General features: G+C 41.6%; 1 protein-coding gene across 4 annotated transcripts in view; it reads right to left on the bottom strand.

Annotated features, from left to right (window-relative positions):
• FAM135A (family with sequence similarity 135 member A) overlaps positions 1-23,387 on the bottom strand; it is a 141,715-nt gene that overhangs the window by 68,530 nt on the left and 49,798 nt on the right. For all 4 annotated transcript variants that reach the window (XR_016440409.1, XM_090034664.1, XM_090034657.1 and 1 more), the window contains exons 4-7: positions 11,866-11,945; positions 4,142-4,281; positions 3,959-4,029; positions 3,340-3,513 (exon numbers count right to left, since the gene is read on the bottom strand). Coding sequence is in view for 3 of the 4 variants with exons in the window: in XM_090034664.1 (XP_089890790.1) it covers positions 3,340-3,513; positions 3,959-4,029; positions 4,142-4,281; positions 11,866-11,945 (465 nt within the window). In the remaining variant the exon portion in view is untranslated. The remainder of the gene's footprint in view (positions 1-3,339; positions 3,514-3,958; positions 4,030-4,141; positions 4,282-11,865; positions 11,946-23,387) is intronic.

Genomic DNA, 23,387 nt, shown 5'->3' with positions numbered 1-23,387 from the left:
GCTGAAACCCAGAGGAGCTGGTAGATTTGGTTTCACCTACCAGTCCCCCTAAGGATAAGTAAAGATTGAGCAACTGTTGAGTCCTGCCCTGAAAAGGATAGACCAGCTAGTGAGTGCTTTCCTCAGAAGCCAAGGATTGTTAAAAACCCAACTAGGAAGCTGAAATTGGATGGAAAAGGTGAGTGAGAATGTGGATATGACCTAGCTGAAGGATCAAGTCATGACCCAGACCACAGGGAAGCCTAAAGGAATAGTGTGAGATATGATACAAGATTCAGGTTTCTCCCACAGGAGATGTTGCAAGAAAGAGAACATGATAAAGAGTGTCACTTTGACACTTAATTGAAACATTTCAAATGCCTCTGAAACAGTTTAAGGGGCCAGCTGTCCAACATACAGGTCCTTCAAAATCTTCCAAAAGTAGCTGAAATACTTCAAAATATTGTAATTACTTGTATATCACACACAGTGTCCCCTGACCCTGCCAAAAAAAATCTGTCTTCCATGACTGTGGTGTATGACTTAGATAGGAAAGCTGAATTTTTGTTTCGCTAGAATAGAAACAGGGAGCAATATAGAGTACAGTATCTGCTTGCTTTTGGATGCCAAAATGGACAGCTGCTTTAAAGTATTTAAAGTAGTTAAGGGTTGGTACTGCTCTTGCAAGGGTCTGTGGCCTAGTCTTATGGCTGCCTTGCCACACAAGGAAGTTCATCCTGCCATACTTCCTGGACACTATGTTTCTGTACAGTACTGTACAGTAAGGCATGAATTCAGAAAAATCTTTTTTCCCCCTACTTTCTGTCTTCCAAAAATAAGGTGCATGCCTCATTTGGGGGCATGTGATAGGCAAACAATGTGGCAGAAACCTCTTGAAATGACATACTATTTTGGAACTTTTTACTTTTTGTTACATTTGGATCAGGGAGGGAGAAAGGCCTGGGCTGAAGGGGGTGGGAGGGTAGAAGGAACTGGAGCTGTGTCAGACTCCCAACAGCAATTATAAAAAGGTATTACAAAAAGCACACACTGAACTAAACTGTATCCTCAAAATATTATTTTAAAATAATTTTGGATGGACTACACTAAGAATGGCTGAAGGCACAGGAAAGTTCATACCAAGTTTGGTGTCTCTTTTCACATGAAGTTGAGATAAAGTTAAATAGCTTCATTCACTTGCCGCTTTAAGAACCAATGATGGGTAATTATGCGTACAGCAAACTGAGGCGAAAAAACCCAGGGCCTACTAGAGTTAAATCGATCCTGGAAGAATTTCTCCTGAGAAAGGGAATGTCTCTACAACTTACCCTTCTTAGAGAAGCCACAACACAGTCCTCCAGTATCTCTGCTTCTGCTCCCAATTCCTCCCTCCCAGGGAGGCTGTGTGTCACTTTCTGGACTCTACTACTCCAGCCGAGTAGGGAGCAGAACATGCCCCCTTCACAATCCCCACATTGTGCTGCAGGAAGACACAAGCTGACTATAAGCAGTCTAGGTCAGCCAACCAGACAGCCTGTGCACTGCTGCCATCTGTCACCAGGTACACTGAGGGAGCCTGCAGAGCATGCCAAGATGTGAGCACAGGGACACCCTGGCTATGCAGCATCAGCACTGCAAGCTCTCTTCTCTTCAGGGGCTCAGCATTAGAATATCTGTTCAGATGTCTCCTAGCAAGTTTTTCTGCCAGGGGAATAAAACCCATGAGAATTCTTCAAAGTAATCTGAACATGTGCATACAGCCTAAGACTTACTCAGAAGTAGTTCTAAGAGAGGAGAGGGAGGTGGCATTAAACATATGAGAAAATCTGGGAGGAACATAAAAAAATATGCTATTGGGAAAGCAATTAAGTTACAAAATCAATGCTTTTTTGAGATTTCTCTCCTCCTCACTTTATATTTGCAAGAAGATGATCCAGGGAAGGAGTCTGAAAACTATTTAGTGATGAATTTAAGAAAGAGTTAATGAATCTCATGCTAGGCAGAAGGCATGGCAGGGCGGCACCTTATAGCCTAGAAACTTAATGTTTAAAAAAAAGCAGGAATGAGCAGTGGAGTATTTTTATTTTAAACCAGAAAATGAAACTCCTCAAACAATTTAATTTACTTTTCAAGAAAGGCAGAGAAAGTGGCATTTACAGATGCTTCTGCTTTTATCACAGTGACAAATACCACGAGAAAGAAGAGTAGTGCACCAAGAACAGCAAGTGCAGTAACTGCAAGTATACTAACAGCATCTACTGCAGGCATCTTCCCTTATCCTTGGACCAACAACCATACCAGCAATTGGTTTTCAACGCAGAAGAAAAAGTTTCTTCTCCTTCCAGTTACTCACCACTACCCGACCATCTGTCCCCTTTCTCTTACTAGTCTGTAACACAAAGTGGTGTATTGCAAAAGCAAGCACAAAGATGCTAAAATAATATTTAACTTCTTACAGAACTATAAAATGAACATCAACAGTGATTTGAGCTAGTTTCTGATTAAGTACAAAAGCTGAGCCATGTTATTAAAAGCACAGGAGATGTAGTTGCTTTGGAAACAGAATGTGAAGACAGAACATGGAGCCTTTTGGATCCATGCTGCAGAGCCATGCCTTTGGTGGCATAGAGCCTCTCTCTGCCTGCACCACAGACATTGGCCAAGAGTAAGGCAGGGGGGAATTCTTCCTGCACATACCACCTGCTGCTCCAGTGGAGTGCAGCTTTCACCACACCACACAGCACTGCACTGCAGCTGAGAGGCAGGGAGAAGCAGCAGTAGCAGCCAGATCCTAATGCCCAGGCATCTCCACCCAAAACTGGGTCATTCAGCTACCCCCAGCCAGAAGATGTTTTTAACCTCTGGATCAAAATATTGCACTGAAATTCAGTAATGCAGGTTCAGTTCCAAGCCGTGTCAAAAATTTGTGTCAATTTGAATGAGTCACTATCTCTCCCTCCCATTCTGACCTTTGTACTGTGAGAGAAAACAACAATGGATAACAGATTATAAGATCTTTGAGGCAGAGACTGTCCAAAATATGAGTGCATAACAAGTACAAAAGAATCACTCTTATTTAGGATATATAGAAAATACAAATAGAAATAAAGCCTGCCATTATAACCTCTGTCAATTAAGATCCTGCTGAAGGGCTATACAGCATTTGTTTACTGACCCCATCTCTCTCCTGCAAAACAAAACTGGAATGCAAGACTTCATCCAGCTTTTTGTGTAAGCAAAAACAAACACTTGACATCCAAATCTTTTAAGTACAATATACATCATACAAGCTTAATTCTTTCTGCAATTCTCAACAACTAAACCCAGTATTTTCACTGCATTGTATTAAGGGGCTATTACCTTATCAATGGCTGGTGTAGGGCAACCAAAGAGGCATGGACTATAACAGATATGACAGAGAGGTGGAAGTAATCAAACATAACATTGACATAGTGATGAAGGCCCCAGTGTATATTAAAGTGCAACTTTAACGTTCGGCTACTAATTAGCTGCAGCATGCTCAAGTCATCTGGCCTAAAAAAAAAAATAAAAAAAAAAATCAAACTAATACATGTAATTACTTCAAAAATTGTGACTGTACTTAAGTAATAAAATAAGGAATGCAACAACAACTAAAATTATTTAAAACACGTTCATCTGAAGACCAGCATCACAAACTGTACAATAAAAGACTCTAAATACTGGTTTAACATTATGGAATGTATAGACATCATCTACATCTCTACTAGGAAACACTGGGATGAATTTGCAAACAATAATAAAATCTCCTAAAATCTATAACTGAAATCTACAATTATACTGCCTAGATTTTTTAACCCCCAACAAATTTCTAATGAATATCTCAAATATTCTACAACAATATGTATTTTATGTATGATATAGTTTTAAATTCTCCATGTAAGAGTAGTTATCAAGAATTGTAGTGCTCTAAGAATATCTGTATTATACTTAAACTTACGAATAATCTGTATCTGTGAAGTGCAGATCTAAAGTTAAAAGGAAATTCATTTCATTAAGGGATTCTTCAATCTGAAAAGGAGTTATAAAAACATGACGTGTGTCCATTATTTTTAGCAAGGCAAATTATCCCTAAAGACACTGAAATATCTGAATAATTTTCTTTATTTGAATGACAGATTACCTTCTTTTCATCTAACAGCATCTTAACTTTGAAGATCATAACATCATTCACAGAAACCTCCTCATTTTTGTAAAGAATCTGAAATGTTTTACTGCAAACTGTGTTGTCATGGACTGATGCTGGAAAGGCAAGATCAGCACCTGAAAATACAAACATAAGTAACAGAAAAGCATTACCAGAATTGGTCTGTGAATCTGAAAAGCTTGTGGTTCCTGACTCTAAGCAGTCCACAGGGTGGGGCTGCCCTGAAACTACAGACCTTAAAAACCAAACCATAGCGGACACTAAGTGAATCTTGCAAGTTTCACCACTGCTATTAGAACTATGGCACTGAATGTCAATTTCAGTCAATAACTCACAGCATCTACAGGACATGTTTTGTTTTAGAATTTTTTCAAGATACATTGCTTGGCTTTATTCTGAAATGGAATTAAAATATTTCAGAATATTGCAATTTCCTATGAACCAGAAAAGATAAACTTCAGTCGGTTCTACCTTTCATCTTCAACCTGCAAAATAAAAATGAATCAGTCCTCTCACCATCCTGACAGAGTAAAGAAAAACTCACATTTTACAAATGGAAAAATCATGTTAGAGAAGCGAAATGACTTGTCAAAAGCCACTATGGAAATCAGGGGATAACCCAGAATTAAAATGAAGGTTTCATAGTTTCTAGGGTCAGAAGGGACCTGAACAGATCATCTAGTCTGACCCCCTGCCATGGCAGGAAAGAGTACTGGGGTCAAACGACCCCAGCAAGGTGTACATCTAACCTCCTCTTAAAAACCCCCAGGGTAGGAGCCTGCACCACATCCCTTGGAAGTTGGTTCCAGACCCTAGCCGCCCTGACTGTGAAATAGCGCCTCCTGATGTCTAACCTAAACCTACCTTCTGCCAGCTTGTGACCGTTATTCCTGGTCACTCCTGGCGGTGCGCGGGGGAACAGGGACTCCCCCAATGCCTGCTGATCCCCCCTGACAAGTTTATAACAGGCCACAAGATCCCCCCTCAGCCTTCTCTTTTGGAGGCTGAACAGGTTCAGGTCCCGTAGCCTCTCCTCATAGGGCCTGCCCTGCTGTCCCCTGATCATGCGAGTGGCCCTCCTCTGGACCCTCTCCATGCTGTCCACATCCCTCTTGAAGTGCGGCGCCCAGAACTGGATGCAGTACGCCAACTGCGGCCTGACTCCCCGCATAGGGGGGGAGGATCACCTCTTTGGACCTGCTTGAAATGCATCTGTGGATGCATGACAAGGTAGAGTTGGCCTTCCTAATTGCCTCCCCACACTGCCTGCCCATGTTTATCTTGGAGTCAATGATGACTCCAAGATCCTTTTCCGCCTCCGTGCTGACAAGAGGGGAATTCCCTAACCTGTAGCTTCTGGTCCTTTACACATCATACTACCCATGTTGCCTCTACCTGTAGAGTCTGAGTGCAGTATACAACCTGATCCATAATCTTGAAAAAACAGCAAAAAAGGTAGCATTACCAGGGGGCAATTTTCTACTGTCAGTGACCACAGAGTCCCATTTTTGTGCACAGCTGCACAATTCTTGTTTCTTTTATAGGCTCCAACCATCCAGAATGCTTTAAGACAATGACACTTAGGGTGCTTTGAGCTAACATGAATGTGGGAGTGGGAGAGAACGGGCATTCTCGAGGATGACTAAGAGTGAAAAAAGAAAAGTTAAACACATATGAACAAACATGCACGCCCTTGGGAGAAGTTGTATCTATTTGAATTTGCCAAAAAATTGGAATTTGTTATTAAGTAGGGATGTGCTAAAATAGGGATATGATATAAAATGCATCATGTCGTCCACGCACTCACACTGACTTGTGTGAAGTGGCTGCTTCTCCCCATTTAATTATTTTAAAAAACAAAACAACAAAAACAAAGCTCAAACCCAAAGAACTACAATTAGAAGGGAGGTCCATTATCTTTATCTATCTTCCAGGGTGATAGGGAACTAGGACTACCGCATCGCTGCCCAGTACTACTGATGGTGAGAATCTTCACAAGACACCAGATTAGTACACTTATACGACCTACAGTCTCTCTCAACAAGCCACTCTTCAGCTTTAGAGCCATACAAGAGGGTTAGTTCCTAATAGCTAAAATTTAGCCTCACTGTGAAAGAACTGAAAAGACCAGCTAGGGAGTCACTAAACAAAATCAATGAGGAATTTCTTTATTCTTGTACTGTAGAAATAGATATCCCAGCCCATATTTGATTAATCTAATCCACAAAATAAGCACTTTTCTCACGAAAGAGCTACTGAGCTGAGCCACTGTGCATTTTTCAGGTTAAGATGGTTTACAATATTTAGAGAATTTCAAGGTACATATGACTGTACCCTTCTAATATCCAAGTCACAAGAAGAGGGCAAACAGTGGAAGGCTAGAGATGCAGCTGGCTACAAGAGCTGGAGGTAGACAGCCTGCTACACCATGTCCAGCCACGAACAGGTGTCACTATTCCTATATAATAAAGGGCTTACCAATCAGAGTGTAGTGCGCTGCCGTGACAGCAGGTACGGAGGGGATTGAGCGGGGAGCAGGGGCAAGGCCAGCAGCACTGGAGGCAGCAGCGACACAGCGTGCTAGAGGAGGGGGACGGAGGGGACGGTGGGGCAAGCTCCCCACCCCCAGCGAGGCAACAGTGGTGCAGGGTGGTGGGCAGCAGTACTCCATCCTCATTCTTGATGGACAATTGGCTAGTTCTATATAACCAGTGAAGAACAAAGAGTGGTGGAGAAAGATATGGAAATGAGGTGCATAGAAAGAACTGAGGAGGACTGAAAAGGGATTCCTGGTAAGACAAGTGGAAGCAGGAGACTGAAATTGAAAGAGCAGTCTGGGAAGAGAGACTCCAACTGGGAACTGGGAAAGGAAAATGCACACAGAAAGAGAAATCCGGAGAGGGGAAACACAAGATTTACCAGGTATAGAGATGGAGACTGGAATGAGAAATTTAAGGACTGGGGCTGTGCCTAGATAGCTAAGAAGAATGGACTGTGACATGGAATTAGGCAAGGGGAAGAGGCAAGGGGAACTCACATGAGTCTGACTGAGACCACACTCCTCTCCAAAACCTGAAATGGAACCCAAGATTCTGTCTCACTGTTTTTCTGCTGGTACCATCTGGTGAAACTAGTGGCAAGGTGTATGCATCAATCCTCCCCAGTTCTAGTTCACAAAGACAACTTACTACTGTTATCAGTTATTCAATAGTGTAAGTGGCAGAAGTCTGTGGTAGACATAAATAAGGATCTATACAAATTGAGGAGGCAGGCAGTTGATTTTTTGGGCAGATCATGGGGCCAGCCGTCATTTTCATTGACTTATCATGGCACAAGCCTCTAATTGGCCAATGGCCCCAGCAGTCCCATCCTTTCCTGCAGATTAGCAGATGGCCGGAACCATAGCTTAATTACCCTGATTAAGCCCGCCCAAGCCATTATTAGGCAATCTAAGTATTTAATTAAACTCTAAACTGCAATGTCTTATTAAATTAAAGCTATACACAACATGAACTAATATCACAATTATACTTTATTAAAGGACACTGTAAAAAGGAGTTTACTTAATGCTAACCTTGAGACAGGCAATTCACGCTAGTGGTTAAATGCTAGCATGCAGCATCCAGCAGCAGTTGCTGCTGACATTCTCTCTCTGCAGAATGAACATTTGTCCATACACTGAGATGGCACACTCAGCATTCACTGAGTTTTTTAGGAATGGTAAAGCAGCATTTTGTCAGGTTGTACAGATCTGGAAACCAGTCACAGACAGAGTCCCAAAATACACGCAGAGGCACTCTTCACAATAGCCACATATTTGTTATTGTTGTTTCTGCCATCCAGGGATTGATTTCAGTAGCTGAGAGTCACAACTCAGAACAGGCACCTGGTTGGGGACCAAAATACGAAAAGTACTAATGAAGGAGGCAGCTGTCTGTCTGAACTGCAGTGGCAGTGACGGATTGTACTTGTAGTAATATTTCAGCTTCACAGGTCCCTTTCTCTTCTGGTTTTCATGCTGACATCTTGACAGTTTTTGTGATGCCATGTCTTCAACACAACTTATCAAATGCGTCAGCTTGTGGTGTGCATAATAGATCACAGCCTGCTGGCCTTCAAACCTCATCTGAAATTCCATGAACCGGGAGGCATTTTCTGGCAAACTTCACTTGATCTTGAATGTCTCCCTGTTCCAGGAGATCACAAAGCTTAAGCGTGCACTGTGTGCCAGGTATGATTTCTAGCTTCTTGCTCGCAAACTGCTGGTAGTACAGCATATGCTCAGCATGGTACGGACAGCACTGAACCATGACTTCATCTTGTCAGCACAGGCTCTAGCGACAGCAACAACACAGTTGCAGGCAAATCTTCACTTTGAGTGGTGAGGGACTTCTCATACCAGACCTTAGTTGACAAGCTGTAGTTGACATTTACCTTCACTATGGTCTGAGATACAGCAGAAAAATTGACAGACATGAGGTAGACCAGCTCTGTTTGAAAAACACGCTGGTCCAGGTCTGTTCAGCTCCCAGGTACAAATAAAATGTGCAGCACATAATTATCTTGAGGGTCAGTGGCTTCATCAGCCACAATGGAGGAGGATTCATATTCTGCCAATGCAGACTATATTTGCAAGGCAATCACTGCAGGGAGATAGTCTTGGTAAAGCTTGCTCGCACACAAGAAAACTGCCAGCATTTGGAACATTTTGGTTCAGGTAGACCCTTCACCTTGGGTGATCAAGTTTTCCAGTGAGATGTTTACAACCCGCAAAAGCCTCTGTGAGGGAAAATGCCACCTCTCGCAATGCCAAGCTGTTTTCTGTGGTCCTTTTAAAGAGCGATGACATGGTCGCTTGTTTCTTGCTTTGATGTTCAGCCTCTGCAGCAGGCTTTTGCTTCATATGCACCTATGACTCTAAGGCCACATCTACATGTGCAGGGTCATGAGTTTGCAAAAGCACAAATCTGTGCTGTTACTTTATGCCACAGTGCACCCCCCTGCACATGCACTTTGGCGAGAGACGGACTGTCCCACTTCGGGCAAACTGCCCTTTCTGCATTCCTCCTGGTTCCTGGCATGCTGGAGCAGCTGGGGCACAAATGAAACAGTAGAGATGGTCTGGCCAGCAGCTAAAGCATCTCTCCAGCAGCCAAAGCATCACTCTGGAAGACCAAACTTCCATTTGTTCCGATGTATGCTACTGTAGTGAGCACCATGCCACTATTTCTCAGCAATGTTTTTTTGCTACAGCGAAATCTTGGTAGCAAATTTTGTCCCCACACTGCAAACCTGCAGTACAAGGCATGTTTTAACATTACAGACATGCAGTTTGTAGCACCGCAAAGAGGTCTGTGGCACAAGAAGCTGCACATGCATGCACATCTGGACACTGCCTACATGCTGATCTACACTGGTTTTCCTCAACACTGCCAGACTCACATTGCAGGTGGTACAGAACAGTCTGCCTCCAGCTGCATGCAAGGTCCCAGCAGGATACTGCCATACACAGTCCAGAGTTGAAACATATCTGGCTCTCTTGTAAGATTTCTTCTCAGTGTTCATCCCTGCTCAATCCTCCTCAGGCTGCAGCATGCCTCTGGCTGCTTAAGAGATGGCACCAAAACCCTCTTGCTTCCTTGACTGCCCTGGACTGGCTCCTGTACTGAGTCTATGTCACAGGCTCAGCCTCTCATCTGCTCCCTCTCTCCCCCTTCCCCTCATGGTTAAAGGCTGCAGGCCTTCCCAACCTTTCTCTGCTTGCTAGTAATTTTTTTCCCCTGCAGTGAACCCACCAAAATTGCAGAGCCCGCCATTTTTCGCAGAAAACACCTGATTTCAAATTTTCTGCAAAAAATGCAAAAAAAAAATCACAATTTTGGTAGGTCCCTAGATATAAAGCTTTGAGCTCTGATGATGAACTATGCAGATGACTGACAGAGGATGAAAGAAAGGAATCCTGTGTAAAAACAGTATATGGCCAAGTAATTGAAGGTTACAACACAATGCATATGTGGAAGGGAATTTATTTAACACCACTTCGGCATTTTTAATACTGCATTTCCTAATGTAAGTGTTTTACTTCGCAAACATAATGTTAACTAAGTGCATACTAAAAGATGTAGAGGCAGTCCTTGACTTACAACGTTTCGAGTTACAATGTTTCGCACTTACAACGTTTATAGATTAATGTGTTTCAACTTTACAACACCAGTTTCGACTTACAACGCTTGATCCGATGCAATGCCATGCCAGCTAACAAGTTTGCTGTGTCGCTCATCTCCCTGGAGAACATCTGTCCAAACTTCCTTGAACACTTTCTTTAAGAAAGCAGACAAGACTCCAGAAAAACCTGAGACCAAGACTCCTGAGAAGACTCCAGCCAAGAACCCCTCAAAAAGTCTAACCAAGAGCCTTTCAAAAAGTCCAGCGAAGTCACCTCAAAGAAGTTCTTCCAAATCAATACAACTGCTGTTTACAATATTAATATATTAATGTAGCTATATTATTCATCTGTAATTGACCGAGTACAAAATTCTGGGGTATTTCTGGTGAAAATAGGGTAGCGGGTCTTGGTTCAAGAACCAATCCCCATTTATAACATTGTTTCTTATGAGAAAATTGGTTCCCAGTTGCAATGTTTCAACTTAAGATGCGTTTTTCAGGAACCTATTGTGTCCTAAGTCCGAGGACTGCCTGTGTAGCATAAGAGCGGGGATACATGCATTGAAGTATAAAAATACCACTGTTACTTTATGAAAAGTAACTGAAGTCTGCTCCAAATCATATCATGAATTAAAAAGAAATATTTATCTATATGAAGACATTAAAAGAGTTATGAGTACGGGCAAGTTGGTTCCTGTGTCCCACTACTGTACTGTTAGATTCTTGATTTTCAAGATTTACCCCTAAGTTGATGCATTTCCTTTCACCAAAACATTTTAATAGACGGCACTATAAAAATAGATGACTATTCTTCAAACAAATGGACTGCAAATCATGTGTCATAAAATATGCTTTTTAAATCATGGTTCTACTCACTATTACTTTTAAGGCAGTTACGGTAAATAAGTCTCTCAGTGACTCTACTTTAAATATGCTTAGTTTACAAGCAGAATTTTTTTTTCATTTAGCAACTCTGAAAACTCTGATAGCAGCAATCAAAATGGTTAATTTGCTTCTTGAATGTCTCCCCCCCACTACCAGTGTTCTAGGATGTGCAAACACCACAAAGTTAGAAAAGTGTTAATGGGCTGCTGGGACCTAATCAGTGCTGATAAGGTATCAGATATTCAAGTTAGCTTCAAAGAGGTCACCAAACCCTGCCTAACTTCAGACTAATATGACTAACTACTCTCTACATAGTTGAGGGAAGAGGAAAAAAGTACAGCCCTGTTCAGTTAGTGGCTGGCAGGGATGGGGGAGCATACTTTAGCAGCAGCAAGGGAATTCTACAGTCCTTTTTTTGTGAATAACTGTTAAAGATAAACAAGCTCCATGTATAACCAAGGTATTTTGCAGCTCACCCAAAACCAATTTTATTCTTGGATTTTTTTTTCTTTTAAATTTAGGAAAAGGAGAATGTGAAGCACTGTTAATGTACAGCAAGTCAAATTCTGCACCTAACCATTCTGGCAGGTTATCGTCTTAATAAACAGGACCAGATTAAACCTTATCACTGGAAAAGTTCCTGTACTTACCGGTAGCACGCAACAAGCTAGCTTCTAATTTGTGTGGAATTCTTGGAGGAATTTTCATAGATGCACGAATCTGGTAAAAACTGAAGTAAAAGAAAAAATGTGTAAAACGTAAGATAAACAGCATCTTTCTATATCAATATACAAAGGACACATTGTTATGAAACTATTTTCCCTCTAATGACCTCCTCCTCTAAATTCTACACTTTCAAAAAAAGGAGAGGATTTCCAGGCTTAAATTAAGCCAGCTCCCCTTTCCACTCTAATTGCTTATTGGTAATAATTTTGTATCCGTTTCATACCTTTCCAGGTGATGAATAGCCTGCTAATCTGGCATGTGCCTGCCTGGAAACTGAGTCTATCTACAATCCAATCTGGTGAGTTTCCTACCAACTTTTCAGACCAAATTTCTTGTGTTCCATATAGCCTGGAGACAACCCATTTAGCAGAAGAGTCTGAGTTCAGAGTTGGCGAAGCTCAGTCTTACCCTGTTTACAAGCATCAGTTTCAATTGCATTAATTCATTGCACCAGTGCAGACAAAGTGCTTGGTGGAATACAGGCATCCAGTTTGTGAAGTGCACTTGTAGCCATCGTGGCTTGTAAAGGATGGTGCCACTGCTGTAGGGGCCTGTCTTTGGGAGGGCAGGATGCCAGAAATTCTTAAGTCTGCAATTATTCATTCCCTACTCAAAAAAAATCTCTCTTCACACCGACTCCCCAGCCAGCTACCACCCCATTTCCAACCTCCCTTTTGGGGGAACATCATTGAATGAGTGGTCACATGACAGCTCCAGGCACATATGGACACTTTCACATTCCTTGACCCTTTCAGTCAGGCTTTCAACCTAGATGTAGAATAGACTGCACTTCTAGCCTTGGTAAATGATCTTCATGTAAAGATCAAAAGGCGAAACTGTACCCTATTGTTCCTATTAGATTTTTCAGAGACCTTTGATATTGTTGACCATGAAGTGTTGATAACAGGTTTACACGATTTCATGGGTATTTGTAGGAATGCTCTTAACTGATTCCACTCCTTCCTAGCAGGGAAGTTGCAGAAGGTAGCAATGGGCAAAGGAACTATCCCGTGGGATCACTCAGGGTTCTATCCTGTCACCCCTCTTATTTAACGTGTATCTGGGTCCCCAGGACAAAACCATGCAGATATCTGGAACCCTAAGTTCAGCTGAGAGTAACCTCCTGCAAGGTTGATCTGCATGCCAAGTTCATTTGTTGAAAATATGTGGGAAGATATTCTTGGTAGCTGCTTCTCAGCTTTGGAACTCTTTCCTTTTTGAGGACTGTCAGAGTCCAAGCCTGGAATCTTCTGAAAACATGACAAGACCTTATTGGGCAGGCTTTTAGCAAACAGGGTTAAGTTCTGGCAAAGTATCACTTACACGAGATACTCTTATACTTCTCCCTGGTAATATGGCGAAGTTGCCACTTTACTGTAGGATTCCCTTACTGAAGAGATAGTGGGGCTTTTAAAAAATACAATATAGTCATAAGTATAATTGCTGGATCCATAAAAGCATTTTTCCTAGATCCTGGCACACAATCATCTTGACTAGAACTCTGAAACTATCTCCATACCTTGGGCCAGAACAACAAGAAACTTTTCAAGGCAGGCTGGTAAGCTGAGCTTTTAACACCAGGCCTTTAAAAATACTGGACTTTAAAATGGATATGGCCTACAGTCAAATCCAGCCCACTGAGCCCTATCATCCAGTCCATGGTGCTGCCCATGAGTCTAAGACAAGACCCTCATGTCGCATGTGGCTTATGGGGGCCAGAGCTGGTGCACATGGCACACAGAGGTGGGTCCAGCACATGGCACGTGGGATGGGCCAGCATACTCCACATCCAATCTGATATACTGAGCCAATCAGGTCCGCAGACTGCCCTTGCTCCACCCATTGGGCATGAGGGGCCTGATGAGTTTGACATCCCTGATTTAGAAGAAGTGGTTCAGCTCAGGGAAAAACATGTGAACATTAAATAAAAAACTCAACCTCTTATCTGTGAAGCAATGTTTTAACTAGAATGAGGAATAAACCATGCATAGCAGATGACAGAACAGTGACACAATGGAATACACTGCCTAGAGAAGTTGTGGACTCTCCACCACTGGAGGTGTTCAAGAGGTTGGACAGCCACTGGTCAGGGATGATCTAGGTGCACCTATGCCTATGTTCTACTATGGGTATTTCCCATGCATGGACTTTACTGGTTGCCCCGTCTCCCCTTTCTGCTACACGTGTCAGGATGTTTTTAAGCCTTCCTCAGAGGCATTACGAGTGTTGGCTGCAGCCAAGGCTGGACATTTTGACTGGGGTGTGCCAATGCTCTTAAAGCTTGAAGTTCTTGGCTAGACAGCACTGCCCCTCTGCTCTGAGTCAGATCAACTGCATATAGTCAGATTGGTACAAACTGTGTAGTTTTTTGTCTTCCTCTGCACAAGGAGGCAAGGCCCTGTACCTCAGGTCTCTTGAGTATATATTAATAACCTTTTATAGAAGCAGGGCATTCCATTCAATGAGAGATATATAAAGGCTGATAGGCATGGGATTCTTCAAGCCTGGAAAAGCATAGGCTGAGGGGGGATGTGGTGGCAGCCTATAAGTATATAAAGGGTGTGCATCAGGATCTGTTCAAGAGGGCACCCTGAGGGAAGGCAAGGTCAAATGGTCACAAACTGCTGGAAGACCATTTTAGACTGGACATAAAAAAAACTTCTTTATCATCCAAGTCTCCAGAGTCTGGAATAGATTCCTCCCAGAAGTGGTGCAAGCAACCTACTCTGGACACATTCAAGAAGCATTTGGATGATTATCTTGTTGGGGTCATCTGACCCCAGCTGACTTCCTGCCCTTTGGGCAGGGGGCTGGACCCAATGATTTTGTGAGGTCCCTTCCAGTCCTAATGTCTATGAAATCTATGAAATTTATAAACACTAAAGCAGGGGTTGTCAGACTTGCCCAGCCCCCTCCTCGCCCCCCAGCTGGGTCTATACCATGGGGCTCCTCACAGGCCAGATACAGACACACCTTTGGAGGGGGAGCAAGTGGCAGCAGCATAAGCTGCTGTGGGTACCTGAGCTATGATGGTGGCTCTGGGAGTCACAGGGACTAACAAAGCCATTGCTCAGCCTCCTGCCACCAAAATGCACCCCCAGAATTTGATGATGGGCCCCCATCCCCAATCCTGAATTCTCAGGTCCTTCAGAAGACCTGCAGGATGGATCTGGCCCAGGGACTATAGCTTTAAAACCACACATTTGTTAAATGTTAACTCCTTTTTATTTACATTGCAAATCACTTCCACTGTATTTCATTTACACTCTACTCTTTCTCTACTCTCATCTCATCTTACAGCCACTCTTTGTTTTAGTCAAGCTTCACTTTCCTGGCTCTACCCTTCATTTACCTAAAGCATATCTTTTCTGACTTCGTACCTTCCTTCTTTGTGATTGGCTCACCTCCCCAGTTAACTTTCCCTTTCTGTTTTCAATTGTTTTTTAAAACAACCTGTCAACCTTGTTCCATCAGAAATTTCAGCTATGATGTAGTTAACTCTTTTTAATCTAAATATATATCTCAGTTCTGCCCACTTTTGCAACCAGGCAGCAATTATGTGAGCAAAGACCTGTTACTTTCATCATACAGTTCAACTGTGCTAAGTGTAATAAACACTTCAATTTGTATTAGCTTACCTCTCACCCATTTTAAGATGGGTGTACACATTTTGACTAAAGCAGCAAAACACTAAAACAGCTCTTCATGTTATTAGAAAGGCTGGGAAAAAGCATAGATACTTAAATAGTACCTATTCATGGATTTGAAGTTTCCTGAAGAGTAAAAATTCCAGGAACCTGTCAGAGTTCGTCTTTTGCTTATTAATGACTTCTGTGCTCACTGAATTAAATGCTGCTAAATCAAGTTAAAACTCAGAGTTTGCCAGCAAGTCAGGCATAAATTCGATATATATTTCAAGGCAAGAATAGCTATCTTCCTGGCTTTGAAAAAGGTAAGATAAGTGGATATCTATAAAGTATTATTACTGGACTAAATTGTACATAATTCAATTTTCTTGAATACTTATGCCTGTCAGAGGCTTGACTGCACCCTTTGTTAACCTGTCACTGTGGAATGTAGCACAGGGAATCTGCCAAAAGAGCACTAGGATAGTCACTAGGCAGTCAGTCTTCAGAGTAAGGTAGTGCAAGGCACATTCAGAGAAAGAGTCATCCTGAGCACTGCAAAGCCTATGCAGAAGTCCAGGCAGAAGTACAGACTAGTGTGTATACAGCCCTTTAAGAAGTTTCAGGATTGCTAAATTGGAACCTAACATATGGGTGGCAGGCTGAGAATGCCACAAGGGGGCACCAAACAAAAGGATGACCTACTTTCAGTCCAATAAATAAGAGAGCATCTTTGGCATGAAGTCTTGGACTCTGCTAAAGCTGAGAATTTTTCCATACACATTTTATCTCCTGCTGGGATCTGCCCTTGACCAGCTAATACTCCAAATAACGATAGATGTCAAAGCCCTTACTTCTGAGATGCACCACTATGATCATTTTATGAACACTCAGATGTAGAGAGTTTGTAAGGCATTATTTAAGTACTGTACGTGGTTGGGGGCCTGCTATAATGTTAAATTCTTTCTATGGAGTGAATGGCTTGAGTTTCAAACTAGCACTGAGCCTCAACAGATGAACTGAACACAACTGTTACCACTCTGAAGTTGAGGTTGCATATGTACTTGTTTAGTCTTCTTCTGTGTAAGTTTCTACACTGTTAGGAGTAGTAATCTCCTCTCATGTACTTCCACAATGGCTTTTTATGGCTTCTAGAGAAAACAACAAAGCTAGTTCTGATGGCAAGAACCTTCTTTGAGAGTAGCTCCTGAAGAAAATGGTATAAGGTAGGGAATGCTGTTGTGTAGGGAGCATGGGCAATGTTTAATACCCATCCATCTGCTGTGATGGATAGCTGTCTACGTTTGGCACCCAACCAAGGCATTTACTGAACAAGGAGGAATACTTCAGATTAGCTCTAGTGACTCAACTCTTCCATCAAAGCTGCTGTCTCAGAGTGCCAGGTTGATTCAAAAGGAAGACAACAGATAGTACACCATGATGTTTTTCTGCTCATAATTTGGATATTGGTTGCTGGAACAAGATGGTGTCCTCTGCCTCTCGAAAATTATACTTGTAGGACTTCACAGGCTAGCAGGAAAATTCACAGAGACTATAGCATAACCTTTTGAAAAAGTGAAACACTTAGTCTGACAGGACATTGAAGAGCTCTGTTTCCTTGAAGGGCAGGTCTCCTGTTGTGCCCTGTACTTTGTGCAATAGGCCTGGAGCCAACTGTCATAAACACCATCAACCCTCCCTATCAGTAGTAACCCTGGCTGGTGATAACAATGTTCTCAAGACCACTTGACTTTTGATCACCTTCATTTCTTTCCTAAGACTGGATCTTGTAAAGGGAATGACTCCCTTTCCTATACAAAGTGATTGTATTTTGTAAGCAATGCCTATCTGAAGCTGAAGAAATGCCTCACATTCAATTAGACATTCATAATTTCTTTGGATCCTTGCCCTTAGGAATGCCCTTAATAAATCTGAATTTTTCTGGCAGTGAACACCCAATCATTGCATCTAGTTTTATCACCACAGAAGTGTTCAAAGCTCTTTAGAAGCATAAGGTATCTTCACCTCTCTCGTGAAAGTAGAAGGAGAAGTCATTGATTCCAGAATCTTTCCATTAATCAAGCTCAAGGTTTGCACCCAAAATATCAAAGCTTAGACTTTTTCTTGAACTCTCTCAATGCCTTGGGTCTCCACAATTCAAGAATCATATCACTGGCATTAAATACCTCATCTGGGGAACTGGTAAAATTTATGGAGTAGAGAGTACAGGGAGCATTTGCAGAAACACTCCCAAATATCTGCTATAGCTACACTAGTCTTCTTCAGATGCAAGTATATCTATCACAAATCACACCTCTTCACACTCCTGACAACCCAGCAGTGTTGGCTGAAGTCCCGACCATGGACTCAGTTACTACTGTTAAAAGTGAATTTTTGCAAATGTGTTTGTTTTGTACACTGTAGTGAAATTGCTTCCAACTGAAACCAGTATGAGATCTAAATCTGACCCAATTGTTTTTTTATTTGTTTTTTTCCAGTAAACAAGATTTTAATTTGGGCCTTTAACAATCAGAGAAAAATTAAGCCAAATAAGAGGTGATCTTAAATACTTTATCTACCGCTCCTGTGAAAGCCTGAAGTATTTCTCAGTAAATAGCAAAATTTATATGAACAGAGGTAAATAAAGGAGAAAGCTTAAATGAAATAGGATACGTTTTCAACTTATTATAAAAACAAATGTGTCTAATTTGCAAGACAAAAATCCTAAGAAAAGTATAGCAGCCTGATGGTGGGAATAGTTTGGAACATTAGTATATCCACATCAGGCGCAGCTGCTGGAAATAACTGAAAGACAGAAGTGAAACATAAGTTAAACAAAACTTATGATTATTTCTCCGTGGGATGGCCAAAGCCTTTTTTTGTTCCTGCTTACTGTTAGGAAACACCCAGGATTCCTGTGGCCCAGAGAATATGCAAGTAAGGTTAATTTGGTACTATCTTTTTGGGACTTTAAACTTCAAAAACAAAAAGTAAAAACGCAAAGCATCTTTCTGATTTTAACATCCAAGTAGATGTATATGCTACGATATACAAGACTAAAAAAACTTATGAAATTAATCTACATCTTTGAATAGCAGCAGTCCCCCGAAGGACAATCCTAAGTGTTGAGAGTTCCTATATTCTAAAGTTCTTTATAGCTATATTTATTTTACTTACATTTTAATTTATTTTTATTTGAAACATTGACTGTGCAGCTTGTCATCATGTTTCAATTCAATATTGGTAACTATGACCAGTGCTCAGCTTTTGGCTGCCTTGGGTGAACTGATTTGTGTTCTATGTTGAGAAAAGATGGGATGAGGGGGATGACAGGACTTTTTCAGTGTCTTTGAAAACTAGTTTAGAGTTCTGTCTTTGCAAACAAACACTCATAGTTGGTCATACACCTTCGTTTTATACAATGTTTTCCAAACGCAACAGATGGAAGAACAGAAGATAAGTCTTTCAACTCACTGTGTTTTTTACTGCCAATAATCTTTCAGATTTTGAAAGCTTTACAGTTGTGTAGTACTGTTTTATTTCCTCTCATCTGTACATATGTGGGTGTACAGGCATTGGAATTCACTCATAATAGTGAGATTTTAAATGAGTGTCAATATCCATTTTGGTAGCAAATATATTTGGCACTTAACTGGAAGTTAATACTAAACAGACTGAAGATAAAATAATAAACAGACTGAAGATAACTGCAGCTCTGCTCCTTTCTAACATAATTATCATAAATTTTATGTAAAGATGGATTAGCTGAACATTAATATCAGGGTTTCTCACTCTCTATCCTCTACTCGCTTTCATCTCTCTTGTTACCATTCTTCTTTCCCTCGGTCATTTTCCACAGCACTCAAAGAACAATAAATTGCTCCTCTTTAGCTAACTGGGACAACAAATACCACTATTAAGTTGCACAATAATTTAACCTTGAGAAGTTGTTCTAAGATACAATTATGAAGTAAACACATGGATTCAGATGCATGGTTCTAAAAAAGTACTTATTATACTTCCTTATTTTTCCAACACACACCAGCTACAAACACAAAATTTTAAACCAGTTAGTTTCTACAAGTTTGAAAAAAAGTATGAAAAGCAGAGCTATCCAATGGTTTATGTAATTACAATTCAAGAACAAATCTGAAGGACTGATTAGAAGCAGCTATACTTTAGAAGCGAGTTACTAGTTTCCTGACAGCATTTCTTTTGTTAAATTCATAATTTATATCCACGTGTTCGAAAATCCATATTCTTAGTTGGAGTGCCCTAAATCTGGCTGAACACCAATGGGCCATGAGGCAGAGAGGACTAGGAGAGCAAATCATATTTGTGCTCAGTTGTTCAACATTTCTCCCATCAAGTATATGGTATATGCCATCCTTTTGGAGGAGCGAAACTGAAGAAATTGTATTCACAACAGTTAAACTCTAGAGGTGCCAGGCTACTGACAGGGCAGACAATGTCTTTTTAATCTGTTACTTTCCCCTCCCCCCAGCAGAGTTCAAATAGACATGCAACAGCTACTAAGCCCATGTACAACCTGCCAATGTCAGTTTGAATCTCTCTTGGCAGGTATCTGGAGAAAAGGAAAGCAATCTGCCGCAATCTTCTGGCGGGGAGGGAGGGGACTTATTTTGGGAAAACAGTAATCTGAGTACGGCAGGCGCTCATGTATTTGCAAAAGATAAATAAATTACACTTGAGATTGCCTGTGGGAAGGGCTGAGATGGCGGCGGGATGGATTTTAAATGACGGAGAGGTGTTTGGATGATAAAGTGAATGGAGAAGACCATCAGATCTCATTCTTCTCTCCTGTGAATGGCAATGTGGGTAATGTCCAAACCCTTCCACGAGTGTCTTGAACTTTTCTGATGGCATCGTATAAGACCTGGGTAACCTCTGTCTACCCCTTCTCCCTGTTTCCTCACCTATAAGCCACTAACTCAAGATCCCTGTTCCTATAGATTTTTTCCAAAGTCCCTTTCCTTGCTCTGTGTTGCAGTCAGAATTGGGATGGGGATATTTCCCCCTCTGTGAAAGGAGCTATGAACAGTCATGTTGCAAGTATACATAACATGCACATTGTCTTGAGACACAGGCAAGGAGATGAAAATGAATATATTTTATACATAATCACAAGTTCTTTGTATGAAAGAAAGAACAACCACAGAGCTAAATAGAACATCTTTCAGAACTACTGCTTTACCATGCTCCATTGGGTGTTTAATTCAGTTGAGAACATCACATTGCTGAAACTCTCATGCTGCAGGGGGAGGTAACAGTCAGGCAACAGCCAGGGAGTCAACATAGATTTGCAGCCCCTATCTGCCTCTCACTGCTGCAGAGCAAGGTGTCAGTGCAGCTCCTGTTGCAGCTGCCAACACTCACCCCTGTCTCTAAGTGCCACCAATTCCTGGTGCCACTCACCCTCCCAATGTACTCACTGAAGTACTTACAGATTGATCCAGATTGACAAAGCAGAATGATAAATTTGGCAACACCTCCCTACACAGCAGTGTGAGAGTGATTAGGGAAGACAAGCCCCCGTAAGCAGTAAATTCCTACCCAGATATCTCCATTCCAGCCCCAGGAGAAGACAATAGGCTATCTGACCCACCTCTGCAGGTTGCATCCAGACTGTGGGGCATATGTTTGACACTTCTGGCTTAACAGGAGTGGGAGGGGAGGATGAAATGGTGGCAGTGCAATCTTGCAGAGGATGATAGGAAAGACATACCAGTCTTCTATCATGTACTTACTTGGGGTAAGCCTATAATAAAAGTCAAGATTTCGGAACACAGAACATCCAATTGCCCACTACCCCTGGCAACAACCATCTTTTCAGACCATTCAAAGCATAACCATAATCTCTCACAATAACGAAGAGCACAGGAGGAGGGGACACAAGCATACAGAAATCAAGCATTTCCTTAATCCCTACCTAGCAACGCTAGTACGAGCTCCTAACATCTGCAAATAGCATTTCTTTGTAAACTACAAATCCCAAAGACAAAAACCTAATGAACGTTTAAGATTGACAATGGTCTCATGTGCCCTTTCTGAACAATTAGTTCAACAAAAAAACTCAGTTACTGATTTTCAGAAGTGTAAGAGGAAAGGTATACAACATGCAACCTTAACTGTATTCTTACAGCAATATACCTGCATACACTATCTCTGGACTGTAATGAAAAGGAACAATCTACATCCACCCTACAGTCCAACACTTAGCCTACTGAAGGACATCTCAGCTACATTTTGCAACCCCTTCCCTCTAAAACACATGAAATCGCCTAATACTATACTTTCACTTACTTTGTTACATCATAAATTTCAACTACACATCCTTCCACCTACCAGCTGACAAGTTTCATGGTAAAAAGACCACTGTACTCCATTAAACAAAACTTATGAAATGAAGTGCTGAAAAGAAGCATACTAGATCTCAAGATACTTATACACTTCTTTCCTATTACTGTACGCCCATGTGGATAAGGGAGAGGCAAATACATGAGGGCATAAGGCAGTTCAGGCCAGCTACATCACAGTAGGCGATAATCTCTCTACCATGCAATACCTCTAAGCATAATGCTGTGAATGCAACTGAAGTGCTTACAGATTGATTCCTTTTCCTTGGCAGTAGCATCTAGAAATAAAGTTGCATGGGTGCATTCCTTAACTCTTTTCCCATTTTCCAGGAATATGAGTTTTGCTGAACTCAGTGTTTCAGAAGGATGCGAGATGCATCTTGATTCTGCACCAAAAAAGCTTTTCTGTAACTGAGAATTTACAAACATTAAAAACGGCTTTGGGTGACATTTACCAAAGCACCAAGTGGACTAAGACTGTGGAAAGATGTTCATCTGTAACACCACAAAAAGTGCCTCAGCACTTTGTAGCGCTAGAAACATATCATGCTACAAAAGCATAGAATAGAAATATTCCAGCCCCCTGGTTATGGCACTATAAAGTCGCTTCAAAGGCACACACTTCATCCAGGGACCAATAGGGGGCTGCCACATGGGCATAAGCTGGAGACAACAGCAGCAGAGACTGTCCCCAGTGGATGTCACTGCTAGCATCAGCTGGTGGCAGCCATTACACAAAGGCAGCCAGAATTGCCTGCATGTTCTCCTCATCCCCACCATGCTCAGAGTCTTCATATTTCATATTTGTTAAGTGAGGTAACTGGATGATACTAGACATAAATGACAAATAGCCCAGCTACCCTAACTCTCCCCCTACTGCCACAGGGGCAGAGTTAGCCTTTTCCAGTTACTGGTATCTGAAGACCCTTTATTACTTAGATATTAAAATTCCTAGGCACTTTAGTATTTTCGTGTAAAATAAACAGATTACTAGTAATATTATTTCACTGCTATGAATTTTAGAAGAGATAGCTGGAAAATGAAGAACGCATCTTTGGGTTTCAGAATCAACAAATCCAGTGGGATAAATGAGATACACCATACCGCTCAGTCATAATTTTTCTGCTGATTCAAGTGGAATAATGCTAAATTTAACACTTTTTACGTTTTCCATATTAAATGCACAGTACAGAAGACAGTTTCATTTTGCTTTTCAATAAATCTGGAGAGTCTGATGCACATTCTTATGTTAAAATGTTGATTCCGTGGAGTCCCCATCTTTATCTTAGGGATTTTCAGTTTGGAAGATGTCAGATTTTAAAAACACGTAACAAACTAAACCAGGACTAGCCAACTTGCCAGCACAGGCAGGCTCTGTACGTAGTATGCAGCAGCAGCAGCCGCCACGTGGGGAGGGGACAGGCAGTGGCAGATAAGGCAGGA

This window comes from Crocodylus siamensis, chromosome 1 (assembly GCF_052110815.1).
Source record: "Crocodylus siamensis isolate JL-2025a chromosome 1, ASM5211081v1, whole genome shotgun sequence".
NCBI lineage: Eukaryota > Metazoa > Chordata > Crocodylia > Crocodylidae > Crocodylus > Crocodylus siamensis.
Note: the sequence above shows the minus strand (reverse complement) of the source record. Positions and strands in the feature narration are given on the sequence as shown.